Below are 20635 nucleotides of genomic sequence, written 5' to 3'. Positions count from 1 at the left end.
ACATGACAACTTCAGTCAGAGACACAGAACTGAGTGTGACAGTGAATACTGGAACAGAAAGAGCTCAAGTATGACGAGTACTATTCATTACACTGGGCCTTCCTTTCCTTCCAGGAAATGACTTGTAATTGCTTTCTCTGAGCTATGTAGTTCACCTAAACATTTTAACAAATTGTATTTGCACCCTACCAGTTGAGACAGCACAATCTCTTCTAGCTGCATTTGCTCATGATACAGTTTTGTTCTTTCTAAGCAGAAAAAGAGAACAACTCCAAACAGCTGGAACTAATTGACATTTTCCTGTTAACAAGTAAAAAAAATCAAAATACTCTTGTAGAAAATCTGTATCCCTGCCTATTGATACGTCATATCTGATCACCAACCTGAAAAAATTTTGGGGGGGAAGGAAGCGATGGTGGTAAGAGATGTAAGATTGATTTTCGTAAAAGCTCCCGTTTTGTAATAGCTTCTTTGTAAGAAAGAATTAACATCTCTAGTAACACCACCTACCTCTCTACAGCAACTTTCCTATGTATTTTAAAGAAACTATTACTATCTGAATCTGTAGAATATTAACAGGAAAGGGGATAAGTGGGAAAAGCAAGTAAATGTAGATTTGGGAGAGAGATCTAAGGAATGAAAGTCAGCTGAAGTAACTGGTAGAGAAGATGATAAGGTGTTACTCCTCCTTCTCCCTTTTTTAATAACGTACACAAAACCCCCCTTATAAAATCCTCTGAATATCTGTCTCCAGTGATCACCAAACTTGTACTTTCTAAAAATTATATCAGAAAGACTTTTTGTCCCCTGCCATATGTGTGCAGTAGACTTCAGAGACCCACGTATTTTCCATGTTAACTAGAGTGACCAGAACAATGGCTATTGCTGTGGATAGCAACATTCCTTAATGTTTGCTTACTGGGTGATGTTTTTAAGGAGGTTCATCTTGAGCAGGATGAAAAACTGATATCCTCCTTGTTACTATTGCTATGGATTATCTATCGCACAAAAGTCAGAAAAATACTTTCCTTGAAATACTAAGGACACAAAGTATAGGAGCATCTGATGGAGGGTTAGCTATCCCAACAGATCAGATTTCTAGAAAAGAGGTAAAAATTAGAAAGATGGATTTTTTTCTCATGACTAAGCAGAAGAAAAACCTCATTAGTTGGTAAGCCTAATCCCTAGGAAAATTCTCTGACTATTAAAGAAATAATTCTCAATGACACAAAGTTATTTTTTCCCAGTAGACAAATCATTATACTGACAGCAAATGAGAAAATGCTTATAGTTTCAAGTATCTATGAGAAGGCTGCTATTAAAAACACGAGAAATAGGAAGTTTAGCATGTAATTGGACAATAAAAGTAAAATATAACTTTCTGCTTCCTAACATAGCAACTGGCAATAGTGGAACACGATAATATTTTAAAGCAATTAATACGGGATAAATACACATGCATTGTCACAGCACTCCCAGAGCTATTGCCTGAAGAAAGCAGCAATGTAGGAAAAGGGATCTTAAGGTCAGTTCCATGCTCTGGGAGAAAATGCAGTCAGACTTTTTTGCCACAGCTTTTAATGGGGATCTTTCCACAGCAACTAATTTCATTTCTTTTCCAGCTATTCAACTTCAGCCATATTCATCTACCCAGTGATCCTAACTTCCCTTCTCACCTTATTTATGATTACCTGTCTCTATTCTTGATGTGTTTGTATCTCTCCAACCCCTTTGCCATTCTCAGCTTCTCTCTACCCAAGCAGCACCTGATTTCTGGAATGCATGCACTTTCTACAACTGTGGTTCAGAGCACACAAGAGTTGCTCTGTACAGGTGTTCTCCCACTAAGCATGGTGATTCTGCATATCGGAGCTCTGAGAGGACTCAAACCCCTATTCAGATAGAACTTCTGAAAAATTTGCTATCGCTTTTTCAGAAGTTTGCTTAGTGTTTAAAATGAAAGTTCTGGACGATGAGAATTGTCTATGTTAGGAAGCGTTACAAGAAATGTAATTTTAGCTACAGTGTTCTTGCTAACATTTTTGAGAAGCCGATGTACGTTCTTACTGACAGTTTAAAAGTCAAGAAAATATGACTAAATGATTATGATAACTATGGAGCGGACTGTCATCAATAAACATACAAAGAGATGAAGGATATCTGTCAAATTTGTCAAGGTTACCTTCAGCAACTTGGTATACAGATTTGTATTCTGACAACTGAATTAGGAATACTGTGTCAGAGAAAACTCCTACTATAGAAAAAGTGAAAATCAATTCCCCTACAAATTCATAATTTCTAAATCCAGTGTTTCAAAGTGGTGAATTTTATTCTACTCTCTAAACACTGTCACAAACATTTTCTTTTTACAGCCCTCTCCCAAAAGGCAGTATTGTGAGCTGTTTCAATAGCACCTATGAGAAGTAATGGAAGTTTAGAAATACTGAAATAGAGAAGACTGTACAAGTGAGTAGTAGCTTGAGAAAACTCTTCTTTTTCTAACACACTCACTCAGTGGTCAAACCAAAACCAGTTTGATCCTGCAGTGGAAATTAACCTGTTTACAAGGCCAAGGTGACAACACATTTAAAATGTTGCCCTCTAATTTTCACACCTTCAATCTTAAACTTTTATATATTTGTCTGCTAATTTTTATTAGGTGAAAGAATTTGGTTGGAAAATATCTCAAAATTATGAGATGAGTTATAAACAGGAAATTATTATCAACATCACTTCTGCAGTTACCACTCATACATGTAGAACAGTATTAAGAACAAAATATTGCCACTTTTTTTATTCAGCCTTGGAAAAAAGGGACAGATGATTTTGTTAGATGACTTTAGAATAGCTAAATCCAACTAATATGATACAAATTAACAGCATTTTTTTTGTCCAGAATTACATTTCCAAATCATACTTCTCTCCTGAGAGTCGCTTTGTCAATGGCACTAAGTTCTTAAGACAGAAGATGAGACAAACTGTACTACTCACATTCTCCCCAACATCCAACCACAAATTCAGAACATTTCCATGAAAACCATCTTTCCATATCACCTATTAACAAAAGCATTAAAGAGCAAGATTGTGTTTCTTCTCATTTTGACTACAGTTTTTCAATTTTAACACGGAAATGTATGTTTTAAAATTACCAAATTCCTAGCACTGTACTGAAAACTGGCAGCTAGGTATAAGATATGCTTCTACGTTTCTAGTATATTAAAATGACTGTGGGTCTCTTATTTTCTCACATCCCTGCACGTGTTTTACCTAGCCATCTGCTAAGAAAGAACAGATTACTATTTTATCCTTCAACCAGAAGGAAAAGAACGTGAAAATGCATCTCAACAAAACACAATGAGATGCTTCATGAGGGGCTAGATGTTAACCTTGTTAATACTTCCACAAACTCCTGAGGTAAAAATCAACGAAACACAAGAAAAGAATGAAGCAATGAAGCTGCTTCATGAACTTCAGAAGATTTTTTTTTTTTTTAAAGGAACAAGGACTTTGTAATGCATCTAATCAATAAATGTCAATTTGCATTAGAAAAGCTACAAGCAATTAGAAATTAACCACTGAAGGATGAAGTCTTGCTTCAGAGCAGACATATGCTGCTCCACCCTGTGTGTTATTGTCCTAAGTGAAGAACAGTGTGAAATTTGGAATACTAAGGTAGAATCTTTGGGGGGGGGGGGGATATCTGCCAACGTATCTTTTCCTAAGTGCAATCTTTAGTCAAGATCAGCTTCCACCGTAATGCTGCTAGGAAACTACCAGGTTATATAATATAGTAGAAAAGATTTCTATCTAACAGATTAATTTTAAGAACAGATGGGATCATTATAATAATTCAATCTTGTCTACTATATAACACAGATGACACACCATTTATGTTAATATATACCTTTGTGTTTGTTTTAAGAAGGGAGAGGGAGGGGCCGAGGCAGATGTCTGGCTTATAAAAATAAGTATTTTGTTATTTCTCTTTTTTATTCCATACCTGCTGATTGCTTTTTGTATGAGCATTTGCTGTCTCTTTCCTTACATTAGAGTGCAAATGATTTATGCTTATGATGCATATCAGGACATCATCCTATAGTATAAAAGAATGTGATATACTCTGGTAATACACAGTATTTCAATACAAAGTTTTGGACAGGCATCTTATAGCAAACATCTCTTGGTAGCAAATCATATCCTGCCCCATATCTGAAATTCTGAGTACACTATCTCCATTCATGTCTACATTTATCACTTAAGTAATAAGAAAAAAATATAACAACATGGTATGTGCTTATTGTGTAAGGTTAGTTATACAGCATAATGTCATTTAGATAAAACCCAAAGGCACAATTTAGTGTAGAGTAAAAAAAACAAAGGTGCAAGCCGCTAATCAGTCCAAGTTAATAACCACCCAAATTATTACTGGACTGTTACTGTGCCTTTCCTACATTCCACTCTCATTGCAGTGCCTCACACTCACACAAACTGTTTCTCATGAATGGTTTTAATTTCATTACTTTATTTTCTCTTCCCCCTTAAAAAAAATAGTATTTTATTTTCCAAATCAAATTATCTTAAATTATAATCACAGGAAGAAATTCTACTAATTCCATCTGGATGTTGTTCTTATACTGACAACAAAGAGAAAGAATAAAGATCTGAAGGAAAAAAAAAAATGAACTTAACAGTAAATTGTTGAAGGATGGACGCCTGCAAAAGGAAACTAAAGGAATGGTTTGAGAGAAGCAAAAAAAATTGAAACCTCGGATAAGTATTTGATTAGGTCCTGGAGAAGCAGAATTTAAAAAAAAACCCCAACAATAAAAAATAGGTAGAATATTGTGCTCTGTACTAGTGCACTCAGAAAGTCATTATGGAAATGAGACTCCTCCAGAAAAAGTGCAGGAATTTGCATACATGAGAATTAGTCATAGCTTTCAAGGTCAGTAACTATGCAGCATCTTTCCTCTCATTTCACTGTACTGTACTAGAAATGGGTTATCTGTATATGGATTTATATATGGCCTTTAAACCTGATCATCATCTATGATCCCCAAAATTTCCCATGCAGTAAGTCTTAAGAGTCCAGCTGGGAAGTACTTAAGGAGAAGGAATATGTGGTTCTGCATTTGCAGGCACATTTATCTCTCTGCTTAACTCTTTCCCCCACCTCTAACTGACAGCATTCATAAATTCTCTCAAAGCTGCCTAGACAACACAAAACTGTCAAACAAAATCATATTGAAACACATAGAACACAAGATCTACACGACGCATCTTTGTGTACCCTCACGAGGAATAGACAGCAGTCCTTATCAATACTGAACAACCACGGGGTTTTTTTCCAGTTTTATATACTTTCATCCTTTCTCTTATCTTTCTGTTGTTTGGACAGGCCCCATAAGATATGTCAATTATATGAATAAAAAAAAAAAAACCAAACAAAAACCCCTGTACTGGGTTTGGCTGAGCTGGAACTGGTTTTCCCCTACAGCAGCCCTCACGGTGCTGTGTTTTATGTTGGGAGCCGGCAGGGTGTTGATAGCACCCTGGTGTTGTGGCTACTGCTGAGTGGTGCTTACACAGCACCAAGGCTCTTTCTGACATTTTTCCCCCCAGTGGGACGGGGTGGGCAAGATCCTGGGAGGGGACACAGCCAGGACAGCTACTCCAACCGACCAAAGGGATATTCCAGACCATGTGACATCTGCTCAGTATAAAGCTGGGAGAAAGGAGGAAGGGGGTGGGGTCACCTTTGGTCCTCCGAGGCAACCACTCCGTGTATGGGAGCCCTGCTCCTGAGAAGGCCCCACAGCACCTCTTCATGGGAAGTAGAGAATAAATCTGTTTTCTTTTTTTTTTTTTTTTTTTCACTTTGCTTATATTAAAATTGCTTTTGTTTTACCCACAAGTGTTGGTCTATCTTATTTTCTTTCCTCTCTTTGCCCTGTTGAGAAAACAAGGGGAAAGGTGGGGGAAGCGATAGAGCGACTTGGTGGATACCTGGCATTTAGCAGAAGTCAAACCACCACACCCCCAAAACACTTATTTGCTAAGCATCGTTCCAACTGCATTTCAGTAGAAGATACATCCATCTTGTTTTGCCTTCTCTATAGCATTTAAAAAATCCAAGGCATAGTTAGCAGATAGAAAATAATTAAATGGATCAGTTAAAATCAGTGCCTTTTGTAATGTTACTTGATCATTCTTATTTAATATCTCACACTTACTAGCATAAACTCAGTTTTGTTGAAGAGTGATACAGATAGGCTTCCAGTTCATCCACAGACATCTGAATCCAAACAATCTACAGAAGAATTCTTGTATACCAAGTCAGATAACAATAGAGGCTTTGAAGACTTTATTATTATTTCAGGATTCAGATCATTCTAAAGATTCGTAACAGTAAAAAGTTGTGCAGGAAAAACTGACAAACCTAAACTTGCCATTTTATGTAATAAAATAGGGAGTTGGATATAATGCAAATTCCGTTGTGACCTTTTGAGCGTAGACTTACTCACCACTGCATATGCCATAAAGCTTTATTCTGCCAGCGGAAGACATTTCCTTTCTTCCTAATTCCTCTGTTTGCACAGCTTCTGTGGATGAACACCCTACTCCCCCTGTATACCCTACTAACAAAGTACTGAGGAACCAGTCACCAAAAATGCTACAGTACTCTAAGTTTTAAACATCTGCCATACTTTTGGGTGAGACAAGTTTGGATTCTGATCACTAATGATAATTTTTACCCAGATAGAATTTACAGATAAAATAAGATGCTTGCTTAAAACTATCTGCAGCACTGAGAAAAGTTACAATAATATGAATCCACAGAATGCACCGTGAAGACCATACTAAGTATTCTCCATGCCTTTGCCAGCATCTCAGTTGGCTTCCCTTTTTCTTTGGGTAAATTGGAATCTTAATTTCTGATAGGAATATCTTTGGTTAGGATAGTTGCTGCCTCTTCTTTCCTATTCTCTCCAAGGGAAAATTACAGAATGAAAAAGTAACATCTCTTTTTCTATTGCACCCCATCTTTTTCTTTTTGGCTCTCAGCTTAAGTAAGCTTTTGCACATGTTTCCTGGGGCACTACAAGATAATGTGGGGAAGTGTCTATTACTGTACTTGCCATCCTTCACAGTTCCTCAAGTAAGATTTCCAGAGTACATCTTCATTAACTTTAAATTTTTCTAGCTTTAGTTTGCATGTCTATAATATAGGCTTTTTAGGTACACTTGTACATTTAATATTTCTCAGAATATAATTGTATCAATCTCTTAACGTGATGTCTTGAGAGCATCATACAGAGAAACACTACAATAGCACAGAGCAGAAGAGAAAGCAGTTCTTAAACAGAGTAAGATCTACCTATTCATACATACTTTCTTAATTTATGTGATCACTTCTGGGTAACCTTGTTATACAAGAATTGAAGAAAAAGAATGCAATATTCTGAAAAATTACTAAGGAATTCCTCTGTTTCTTTGTTTCTAAACCCAAAATAGATATCATGAAGACATTGTAAAACTAGTTACATAGATTTTTTTTGAATTGGACAGAACAGAATAATAAATGTTAACAGAAAAAGAGTCATATAAAGAGGAAGGAGAAAAAATAGTGTGCAGTATGGTGCTCATGGAAAAGTATGTGATCTTGTAAGTGAAGAACTGATTATAAGGCAAATGGCTTAAGAGCAACAAATCAGGAGCAACTTTTGAGTACTGCACAATGCAAACCAAAGAATGCACTTGTCAATGTCTGTCCTCATGCACTATTACAAAAAACCATCATCAATGACATAAGATCTTAAGAGTTTCATTACCATGTCATTGTAAATGTACTTAACTGCCAAAATCTACTGTGTATTTGCATCTAAAAATACGTACAGCCACCTGTTGCTACTACTACAATTGTTTAAGCTGAAAATATTCATTGCTTAAAGCAGCCACTGTTCTTAGTTAACTTTTCCTCATGCAACATCATATACTGCCCTACATGAGCATGTGAGACATGTTTTCCTTTGTCATCCATTTGTTGCCAAGGTACCTACAGAAGCCATGTGTTCATGTGTATCTTTCTCTCTACACCAACTCCAGATGAGCTTCTGCTTTTCTAAGTCTCTCTCTGCATGCCCAAGCAATTTCTTATTTCTCCCAGATAGCAAATCTGATGCATCTGCTTGCCTGTCTGCATGTCAGAATGGACCATCCTTGTACTCCATAGCAAGATAACATGACAGCAAGAAAAGATACTATGCAGAAAGAAAAAAAAAAAAAATCAAACCAAACCAACCCAACAAAAAATAGGCTGTGGTGCACTCTGAGTAAAGAGAGCAGCTGAAAGATCGTAAGGCCTTCTTACGATACAGCGTATTAAAGAGAGATCATCAGCAAATGTATGCCTTCTACATACACTGTAGAGAAAATCTGGTCTCACCACAAAAAGGTCTTGAGTATATCCTGTACGAGAAATGTACACACTGACTTCCTCTGTCAAAGCTATCAACACTACCATGGGTACCTATCACATCTTCCAAAATCTCCAGTCATGGTACAAACAGAGTGAGTAGGCAGATGGGGGAGTTACAAGCAGTAATATGCATGACGCTATTTTCCGTGCATAATTACTGACTGGGCCCCAGTTTTTCAAATTCCATCCCGTCAGAATTTTCTTTTTGTTCTATTCACTCTCCATAATTAAGGATATTTCTAGATGACAAGAAACTTTTAAATCTCAGTGGAGTACAATAGGGTAACTGTTAAAATAGTGCTAGAAACATCTATTCTGGTTTAAGACGCAGGCAGAACAAAACACCTTTACATATTTAAACATAAACTTTATAAAGAAAAAATCATACTAAAATGCTTTTATTCTTTTTCATATTTAGTGGATTCTTCAAGCTTATTTTCAGAAAAAAACTGATGTCACGCTTTTGAATGTGTAATTTTTGAAGTTATGCAGAATTTTATGCATTTATTAGTAAAAAAAAGCTGCCTTAAAGATAGCTAAACCTCACTGCTTTACTGAATTTAGCTCATTTCCAGTCATCAAAATAATGTTGCCAAAGTGTTCTTGATTTTTTTCTTTTTTAAATCAAAATCATCTTTATTTCATCCGTCCAGCACAGATAACAGCCTGGATCAGTTTTTCCATCAGCTGTCCAGCCCCTTTAGTTTCATCTAGTCTGTATCTCCGTGCTTTACCATATCAGGTCTAATGCTTCTCTTTTGCTGAGGCATGAGGCGCATTCTCATATGAGAAAAGAATCAGTTGGCTCTGATGTAACTTGTGCTTAACAAATCTATTTTGACTTTTACTTTTCATCTTGTTAGCTTCTATTCCAGAATTTTTTGCATTTGTATCTGATAGCAGTAGACCTTCTTAGGGAGATTGAAGCAAAACAGCTATTAACCAGCTACGTTGGTAACATCTGCTGATATCTTAACAACCCCTTTAATCTGTTCAGTTACTTCTTGATTTTGTAATAAAATTTTTTGCTGCTAAAGCATTACAGAATTATTATTTCTTTGTCCTTAATGTCTTTTGCTACTTGCATTTTTTCTACAAGTTTGTCTCTGCCCATCCCTGTTTTGGCAATTTCATTAGTTTCTCCTTTTGTGTATTTCCTTCCAGACCCCATTTGACCAAAGAATACATGATACAGACTTTCTGTTGCTGCCATCTTTCCTTCATATTGAAACAATTTGCTTTTGGGCTCTTCAATAATATGGTTAAGAAACTGACAATACTCAAATTTCTTTCCTCCCTATCTTTTTTTGACATTTATTGACATCTGCCTTACTGAAGTTCACCATCTTTACGTTAATATTGTCTTTCTTTCCTTTTCTAGTTACTATCAACTCTATCATTTCACAATCATTCATCCCAAGGTATTTCTCACAAGGGGGCTGTACTTCCTCCCCCATTGGCTGTAATCAAAACTAGAACAATTTTCTGGTTATTTTCCACTAACTTCCACATGGCAAACAAACTGGCATAGTAAAGTTCAGTAATACAGACTTTATTGCTAGACTAATGGTTTTTTGTATGTAAAAACATGGGACAATTTTTGAAACAAAAAATCCCAAATAGACTCTCATCCCTTTTGATCTGAGCCATTACTTAATACTCAGATTGACAGGTTGTTTGTGCTGTGGGCTGAAACAAGTTATTGAAGCAGTCCTTCATCAGTCCAGTTCTATTTACTCACAAGTTTTTCTTTTTTTAAATTCTGTCAAAGAAAACATTAAGTCACTTTTTTTTTTTTTTTTTAACCTCCAGGTCTTGACCCTCTGATTGCAGCATTGTTACTCCTGCTATCCATATCTCCTCATATCATCTTTTCTCTGCTTCTCATTTGTAGACAGCACAAAGCATACAAATACAGTACAGTACTGTACTTGTATTCAGAACCTGGGAATACATCTTAAACTGTATTTCAGTTGCTGCTCCAGCCTTCTGATTGCTAAACCATAATTGGTACATGCTGTTACTTCAGCTCCTGAGAAGCACACGAACTTTCACTGATTCTTCACTTAACCTAACTGGGAAATAACTATTGCAACCAACAGGTTCAATGAGGTTTGTAATCTACTATATGTCCAAAGCACTAACACTGAAAGCCAGTCAATCTCCAGTGTGAACTGTTTGGATAAGAAATTTATCAACCTTGAAACCATTTCAGAAAAGACAATTTGTCCCTTCTATCTAGAATGCTGCATGCAGAAGCTTTGCTTGCTTTTTTACCTTAATGTACTATATCTTGCGGCATACAGAAGGGGAAAGAAACTTAATCTTTTAAAGTAGATATAAAAACATCATTCTAATTTTGCAGCAGTGTGTTTGTCTATTTTCTGTTTTTAAGTTTCTTTTCTAAAACAGAGCTTAGTCTCATTACACACTTCTTCCCCACCACTCCTTGGGATGTAAGAAAATATAAAAATTATGCTGTTTCCACTGCAGCAGATCACTTACGCACAATACGAAGAGCTAAGCAATAATGCTTTGACGTGCAAAGTGTTGTTGTTATATATATTTACATATGCCTAAACCACTCTTTGTACTTTTTCTCATTATAACTTTTTTTTTTTTTTTTAAATCACTGGCAAAACCCATTCTTGAGGCTTTCCCACTCAATTATTTACATTCTATGCAAACTGCAGCCCAAGACAATTCAACTCCTTTTGAAGCAATTTCTGAGGCCTTTCAGAGTCATGGCAGCAGCTTATCCCTTCCTATTCCGTGCAGCTCTCCTCATCTAAAGAACTTGATATTTTACTCCTCTGTGATATGAACTAATTAATTGTGCGTATTTTTCTGTTTTGTTTTGCCATTTTCACCTTTCTCTCTTATCAGCTATTTTTCTGTTAATTCTCTCAATAGAGGAATTATAGGTATGTCCTGAGTAACTCAAAACAAGCATTTCTCACTTAGTGAGGGTGAAATAAACATGATGCTGTATCAGATTAGGCGTGCTTGCCACATCCTGCAAAATGATATTTAAATTGCCTAACTAAATGGTGGCAGACACATATTTATAAGACACAATCAAGTCATTAGAGCTTTCTAATACAGACCACTTGTTTAGTGGGATGTATTCTGAAGAGCTAGAAAACTGTTATCACTCTACTCTGCACTTTCTTGGATATTATTCAGATAATAATGTTCTCCCAAAGAGAGGAAAGAACATTTGGGGCTCACTCTTCAGTTTGGAACAAATCTAAATCTCATTTGCTGAAAACTAGGACAGTTTTGACCACAGGAACAAACATGGTCTGTGCCAACTGTCAGGACGTGCCTTAATGAAAACTCAAAACCCCTCAAACATGCTGTATTGCAGATCAGACCAAGCTACACTTAATTTCTGAGACACAATGCATATGCAATACTCTTCTACATATTCTGATGTTTTCAAAACACAGGCTTGTAAAGGAAAAATAGAGCACGTTTCACATTTGCTAACATTAGTACCAATTACCTCAACATACTGACAAGCACTGTTGTCCAGCCTAGACATAGGGATGAATATGAATACTTTAGTTTATGAGAGTAATGAAAACAGCTATACTGTAACATGCCTGTAAGGCAAGGAGTGGATGAGACTTAAAGAACCTCAGTTCAGCATTCACACATAACATCAGTTGTCTCTTCAAAACAGTCATATAGTGTGGCCCTGCATTATTAGTACATCTTAAAGAAAGGCCATAAGAAGGCAGACACCAAACACTAAGGCTTGCAGTAATGTGTGGACCCAAAGTCAGAAACCTAAACAAAGTTCAACTATTCTGTACCTTTAATGATTTGCTTATAGATAAACAATACATTTCATATTCAATGATGAGTATCACAAGGCTGTCAACTTATGATTTATCAGCTTTGTCCTTGCATTTGTCACAAGAAATAGCTCACGTTTTTCTTAAATGCATTTGTTTTGTTGATAATTTTTTTCCTAGGAAGCTTTTTAGTTATTTGATACAGCCCTACCTGATCTGCTTGCCTTCTCGAACATCATACAAAGAAAAAAAGACATCTGTGTCTTCTCCAATTGTATTGTAGGTGAAGCTCTTTAGACTGAGGAAGAAGTGATGAGGCACTGGCATACGGCAAGCTTCCCCATGACGCTGACGAATTGTATCCACCTGATTAAAAACAATGAAAATGATTTTTAGTTCTTCACAAATAAAGGACATGTGACCAACTTGATAATTTTAACTGACATCGTGCTCTCCTTTCTCCATCAAGCAAAAGCTTAATCTCAAATATGTTCTACCTTGGAAATACATGCCAGATTGTTTTCTTTATCTATTTTTTCAGCTTTTAATTTGAATAGCTTGAGAAACCACTATAACCCAGTAAACATGAGATAAATGGTTTATGCGTTTGAAATCTTTTTTTATCAAGCAGATAAAACTCTTTACCGAGTCAGTCCTAGTTCTCAAATATTGTCTTAATTGTGGTACTGAGAATGAACTATAATAAGATAGTACTAGGGTGGTTCTTGCTGATTTCCATTTAAAGCAGACAGATTTCAAAGTATTTTTAAGAAAAACATTTGTTACATTGTTTCTTTTCAGCAGTTTCAGTTCATTTACGGAGGTCAGTTAGAACCAGGCTTTACAGGCTAATATGCCCTGCAGTATGTATAACAAAGAAATCTTATGGTTTATAACTTGAGCAGCAACTGTTATAAAGTCAACCAGTAAAGTTAAATAGCATAAATATTTACATTTTGACTCAGCGTATCAAGAAATATTTACAACAGTGAAAATTGGAGTTGGGAAAAAAAAGAGTATGGTTAGAAATAAAATTATACTTTAATAACAGAAACACAGCATTATTTAGGTTGGAAATGACCTTTAAGATCGGGTCCAGCTGTAAACCTAACACTGCCAAGTGCACCACTAAACCATAACCCTAAGCACCACATCTACATGTCTTTTAAATACCTCCTGGGATGATGAGTTAACCACCTCCCTTTATGTCCACTGTATGCTGGTCTAAATAAAGAGGTTGCATGAATATCCTAAGCTCCCTAGGATAGACTTCTCTGAATGTGTTACTTGCTAATAAAGAAAATCTTAACATTTTCAGACTTTCAACCCAGATTTGTACTAGCTTAAAAAAGAGTTTAAAATGAATTTTGTTCTGGATTTTGAATTAAACCCAAGTAAATCCTCATCCTTTAAAGACAGGTACCTGTGGAAGTACAGTTCTCCTGGAAAGATTAAACCCCAATTCCATGACCAGGAAAGGATTACATTACTACAGAAGGGATATGTGAAACAGAAGCCTACTAAGCCACGTGTTAGCAGGTGAAAAGAAGATCCACATAAGGCTTTTGATATCACTACAGAAGATGACCTTTTAAGAACAACAGTTAGAGCTAAGGAAAAGAGCCTAAACAGAAGTTGAAGGAGGACTTTAGTAAGTTAATTACTTGATCTTCTGATGAAGTGTTCTATGTGTAGAGACTTACCTAGTAATCTCCCCCATACCTTTACATACATTTCCAAACACTTAAAGACAACAAAAAATCATACGTAAGTGTCTTACCTGTGATGTGCTCTGCTGGACACTGTGTCTACTTGACAAATGCTGTAGAGATACAAAATAGCAAAATTTAAACCTTTTTGAAAATAAGAAATATTTACATTATATTTGTGTAGCATTAGAACAGCAACTTTAAAATACCAAATTTCCACAGCCTTTTTCACAGTGTAGCACCACTCAGAAGACCACTAGCTTTCCTAAAGGCTATTATCAGTTAAATAATTTCTTAGTCTAACTACTTGAATTTACAGGTGGTATTTACCTTAGGTATTATTTACCCTAAACACTAAGATATTTACCTTAGCTTTTAATGTAAATGGCTGTCACAAGCTAGACAGAATTTCAAACACTGCAATAGCATTTCTTTTGTAAAGCTCATCACCCTGTACTGTATAATCTACATGTTCTCTTGTTAAATGGGAAGATACCTCACCATTAATCTTCATCTACCAGTACGTTGTCTATGAAAAGGTGCATTTGTTAAAAAACAGACATCTAGAAAGAAGGATAGATTTTAGACTTTGTTCAAACTTTTTGCTCTGATCAGAACATGAAATCCTGCTAAATGGTTAAAGACTTCTACAATTCAGCCGGCCAACACCTGTAAAGTAGCATCAGTATAAAGAGCTACATCTCTGAAATGGAACTCTGAGGATGATCCTGTGTTTAAAGCCTTTTATGCTAGACAGAGATGTTATAATCAGAAAATGGACTGCAAGACTCACTGAACCCATTTAATCTCCAAAGGGAGATTTAAATACTAATCTAAATTGAAGAGGTTTCAGAGAGCTTTAAAACCCATATCATTAATGATTCTGCCATGCCTGTTCATACACATTCATATTAACATTAGCATTTTAGACTGAAATATTAACATTAACACTACCACATGTTAATTAATACTCTCCTCATTCGCCCCCACATCTACCCTTCTATTATGTACCCAACATCTTATTCTGACCAAACATACACACTCTGTAGCAGGACCAGATTGATCTGTTGATAACCTCATAGCTTCAAAAGAGGTGAAAGTAAAAGATAATCCACAAAATCTATTTGGAAAAACTTTTTCCAAACTATGCCACTGTCTTTCACACAGAACAAAAATAAGACTTTTTACCAAGAAAGGAGAGATAATCTTCATAATGAGACTAAATGAAGAAGATATTAAGTTAAATGGCATATTTTGACATCTGTTTACATTCACAGTTACAAAACCGTCCTCTTTCACACTGTCAGCAGAAGAAATAATGATCTCCAGCTCCATTGTTTGTCTAACTACTGTGCTGTGTTCTGAATGTTAAAACCCTCTAGGTTTAGGTGGCTGAGTTGCCTACTTAATCTTTTTGTCACTTGCAACCACAGAGAATCAGCTGGCATAGAAAAGACCAGTTATTTAAACTGCTCAAGTATCCTGGCTTCTTTTGATTAAAATTCATCTCTAAATCAGAGTAAGTGGGAAACAAACTCAAGCAACAGAAACATGAGAGGTAGTCCAGAGAGCTACAGTTTTCTCAGCAAACACAACTGCTTAGAGTGCACATTTAGGCAAAACTCTAACAATAAATGTCTAAAAATCAGGTTTAAAATTTTTCACAACCAGAAGACTATATTTCTCTAACTCTGCTTTTATGCTTCAGGACCATACTGCTACAATACAGACCACCACTGGCTAGGCAAAGTGGCCAGAGTGTACATGCTTTCTTTGAAGCCATTTTTGCGTACATGAATGAGAGGATGACTGAAAACAGCCAACATGCATTTACCAAGGGTAAATCATGCTTGATCAAGCTAGCTGTCTAGGGTAAAATGAGCAGATCTGTAGATGAGTGAATATTAGTGCCTGTTGTCTATCTCGAGTTCAGGAAGGCCTTCACCACAGTCTTCCACATCAACCTTGTACTCAAGTTTTGATGTTACATCTGGATAGGTAGACTAACTATATTGGTAAAAAAACCCCAACAGTTGGACTGTCAGGCTCATAAAGTAGTGATGGATGGTGTGTATTTTTCAGAGGTCTACCATTAGTCTAATAAATTCATAGGTGGCAGCTATCAATATATTCAAGGAGGTGGCCTCCATTCAGAGGGATCTAGGCAACCCAAAAGAATTCATTAAAATGAACCTTATGAAACTACATCTGAAATACTGCACTCCATTCAGTAAAGGATGACCAAAGCAGCTGGGAGCTGGAGCAAGGGAATGCAGCTTTTCTAGTCCGGAGAAGAGAAGGTCTGGAGATGTTGCTGATGGCAGCCTCCCAATAACTATGAAGTTATCAAGATGACAGAGTCAGGATCTTAACAGAGCTGTACAGTAGGAGGACAAATCACTGCAGTTGTAAACTACAACATGGGATATCCCAACTTTCCAACAAAGTAACTCCATCAAGGCAGCCTAGCATCAGAGCAGGGACTCAATCTTTTTCCTTGAAGAATTTCAAGATTCAACTGGCCTGGTCTGAATTCAGTATTGACCTTGCATTGAGCAGGAAGTCTGACTAGATCTCCCCTGAGGCCCCTTCCAACCTGAAAAGTCTTACAGGGTGATATAAAAATAGGACTGTTAAGAAATTATCCATCTTCTTTCTAAAGGAAAAGAGAATCAGTTTTACCTTTATTTTTCGCCAAAAGGCAGCTGCCAGTTAATGTTGTGCAAATTTTAACAGATAAGATGATCCATTTCAGTATATCTTTCTTCATCAAAGTGCTTTCTGATGCTTGAACTGAATACTTGTAACTGTAACCTAGGCCCACTGATTCTTGTCTTATCCATCATTAGCATGAAAGGATTAATTAATTCAGCTTGTGATTCCATTATAATACTCAAATCTTCTACAAATCCACCTAAGCTTGTAGCATCCCAACCTGTACTTCAGAAGCAACAATTGACTGCAGAAGTTAAAACATTACAGTTATGATTCTTACTTGTATCCTACATTTTTCAGATAGTTTCTTCAATTTATCTACATTATTTGGAATTCTGATCCTTTCTTCCCACGTACTACCACTTCCAACTTTGTGATATTTGTATATTTAGTAAGCATACTCACTATTTTGTCATAGACATTAATGAAACATAAAGCACTACAAAATGGAGGATGACCACATGAAATTAAGCTGATTCATCCCTCCGCCTGTTTAACCAAATTATTGACAACCATTCTTCACCATTTTTTGGGGGTATGGGTTTTCTAATTAGCTTTGTGTTTACTTTACAGTAATTTCATCTAGAACTAACAACCTTAGAAGAATTTCAATTAAAAAAACAATTAAAATCTTTATGAAAATCTAAATATGGCCTCAGCTGCTTTTCCTCTATCCACTAGACTCATTTATGTTCTGGAAGTAAACTGGAACTTTTAAAAATTGCTTATTCTGAACAAGTTCACAGTCACTATTACTCACCTCCTTGTTGCAAATAATTGATTTTTTTTTTTTTTTTTTTTTTCACTTTGTACAAGGAGAGAATAATTAGTAGCTCCTCCCCCTCCATCATCTTTTTTAAAGGTGTAAAGTGTGCTTGCCCTCCGCCAGTATTCTGGAACCTTATCCATCTTTCCAATGATGTCTGATACGGCTTCTCTAGACATTCCAAATGAAATGTATACACTTCTAAATACCCTTGAACAGATAACAATTTTATAAACTTTCTCCCCTGTTCAGGTGTGACTCCTTTCACTTTTCCACAGGTATTGTTATTGATTTGACACAGTTTACCACCCTACCAGAGCTGGGGAGGGGGCGGAGGGCAGGCACAAAGGGCATTAAACAATACATTATTTTCTTGCATCACGTGACAATTGGTTTTCCCTTAGTGTGAAAACTTTAGTTTCCCAATTACTACCAGTTTATTTATATAAAACTGTTTCTTGATAAAATTTACAATATTTGCTTCTTATATCTTAATTTATGCATTGCCTTTCCAATTTTTCTATTTACACATTTGTGCTATTCTACTATACTTTTCTATGCTTCTGTTCTTCCATACTTGCTCTTGGTAATCTCCATTTCCCCTTCTTTCACTCTAGTGACTGAAGGCAATGAAGAATTCTTAATTTATGCAAACTTGGCCTCTTAGTATCTTAGGTTTTTCTTTTTAATTTACTGGAAGAGTTATCAATTCTCCTTACCTCTTTTTCCCCATCAAACTTGCTTATATCTTATCTATCAATATTAGTTTTTATTTTTGTTCTTCCTCCTTCTTTTCCAAATGATGCTTGTTAAGTGGATCCTATCATTACCAAGTCAGTCTCAAAGAAACTGCCTTCTATCTTTATATTCTCAATTGACTTCTTACTAGAGTTTAGAGCAAAATGTATACAATCTGTCCTCTCACAATCTGCTTTGTTCAACAAAGAAAAAAAAAAATCACAAAGACTTCATGAGCTTCCTGCACAGTTTGTGTCCAGTTAGTTTCCTTTTCTAGCAGGGTTCTGAGCAATTAAAGTCTCTGTTTTCAAGTTTTATAACTACTCATTCTTACCAATCTCATTTTCCATCTGAATAAAGAATAAGCAATTATGAGGTGATGGCAGCATGAATCTGAAACTTGTCTGTTTATTAGGAACTCTAGTATAAACTCATGATAGCTGAAAAGCTTTTTCAGATAGGTGAAAAAAATGGCTAAGATCTAGCAGTAATATAGCCAATAGTTGTGCATTTCATTTACCTCTCAAATTCATCCTGAAGACACATACACAAAACAATTAATATATAGAAAAGTTCAGCATATTTAATCGCCAGGTTTAAACAAATCTGATTTTAGCAAATATCTCAGACATTTGTGTCTTCTAATCCTTTTCACTGAAAAGGGCTACCCAAGTGTTTCTGACATTCTCTTGGACTTGTGTTGCTAAATGACAGCTTCAATAGAGTGGCAACTCCAGCACTGAGCTATGTGGCAGAATTCTGACAACATTTTTTCCCAAAACATTAAAAGTAATGTAAATGCTTTAAAAAATGTTTCATCACATTAAAATCACAAACACTGTCACAAGGAGAAGGCAATTTGATTTTCTTCAGGAGTAAAGCAACAATTTCTGACAAATACTGTGCATCCTGAAGCCCCTAGTATTTAGCTTCATGAGTAACCTGGAGAAAGAGGATGACAATGCCTCAAAGCACAACAGTTCTGACAAAGAGATGAAAATAGTAGTCATAAAATAGTCACAAATATACTTAGCAATGAAAAATGAGAGTTAAAAGAGATGTTCAAATTTTTAAATTTACCAAGAAAAGTCTAATGAGTGTATAAAATGCTTAAATTTGTTGTCACAGATAGTCTGATGTGTTACCTCATCCACTGTTCTGCTAATACAAGATTGTTTTCTATGTTACATTTAATATCCTACAATCCTGCAAATACAAGAAAGTAATTGGGCTCTCACAACGACTCCCACTAGATTATTTTACAATGTAAAAACCTCATTGCTCATTTGAGAGCCTATTAAGTATTTTGCCAGGAGTAAGGAGGATTTTCTCCCTGGGTTTTCATTAAATAATAAAAACAAATTCAAAACCACATTAAAAACCCTACAACAACAAAAAATCCCCATCAATACCCCCTTCATTGAAATTACGCCAAATTTAAGGTAAAAAAAAATTACAGGTTCTCAGCTGTTTTGGTTCCTAAAATTGCCTTCTGATGATGAACCTAGATGTGATTAGACAAGACTCTCTTCTTGAATGTACAAACTAAAGCAACAGTGAAGTGCGACCTGACTAATGGTCATGTCCTGATACCATCACAGAACCGAGGAGCAAACTGTGCTGTGGACATTTTCTTCAGGACTAAGATGGGTGGCATAATCAGACTACTCTGACAGTATTAGATATTTGCTGTACTACAAGCATTCAGAGTAAAAAACCTGTAGAATGAAACACAGAGTAATAATGCAGTCCTATTATCAACTTATCTTCCATTCTATGAGTCGTTACCGATTTAATTTTGTACTGAGTTATTTCTATCCCGTCTTTGAAGGAAAACTCTGCTGCAACAGCATTAAACTCTCCTCAGACTATGGCAAATCAGGAACAAACATTAAAAGATAGTACTATAGAGTGATGTACTTCAATATTTCTTATGTATCAATTTTTATGTCTTGCCTCGAAATCCACTGTTATATGGTGCAAATAATCCAAAACAGCAACAGTATATAGCCAGTTTACAAAACATGCCTTTATTTTAGGGAGAATTACATCTTGCATCTCAAAATAACCCACTTAGACACAGACCTATCACTCCCTAATCTTAGATAGCTGAAAGCCAAAACCATTTTAAAATAGGAAAAGTTTACTAGAAGTGAGTGAAACTGTAATAATATTTAGGTAGGGAAAAAAAAAAAATTCTCTGGAAGATAAGAAACTAATATTAAAGTAATTGCTTGGGGCTTTTTTGTTTGCATCTCTGGTTTGGGGTTTTTTTCTTTCTTAAATAAAGTAGCATCTCAGGAAAGGTCTTCATTCACTTTCCACTGGACATTACATGCTGTTTCTCCCTTTACAGTTACATCACGATCCAAAACAAAGTTAACTGTATTACACAGTCCTACTAACAAAGAAGAATCCAAATACA

At 35.8% G+C, this 20635-nt stretch overlaps 1 protein-coding gene across 1 annotated transcript in view; it reads right to left on the bottom strand.

Annotated features, from left to right (window-relative positions):
• DOCK3 (dedicator of cytokinesis 3) overlaps positions 1-20635 on the bottom strand; it is a 205599-nt gene that overhangs the window by 118091 nt on the left and 66873 nt on the right. Inside the window, exons 9-10 of the mRNA XM_026857605.1 lie at positions 14063-14104; positions 12494-12648 (exon numbers count right to left, since the gene is read on the bottom strand). Coding sequence (XP_026713406.1) covers positions 12494-12648; positions 14063-14104 — 197 coding nt within the window. The remainder of the gene's footprint in view (positions 1-12493; positions 12649-14062; positions 14105-20635) is intronic.

Source organism: Athene cunicularia (genome assembly GCF_003259725.1).
Source record: "Athene cunicularia isolate RWA chromosome 12 unlocalized genomic scaffold, athCun1 chr12_part1, whole genome shotgun sequence".
In the NCBI taxonomy this organism is placed as follows: Eukaryota; Metazoa; Chordata; class Aves; order Strigiformes; family Strigidae; genus Athene; species Athene cunicularia.
This window is presented reverse-complemented; position numbering and strand designations above follow the sequence as displayed.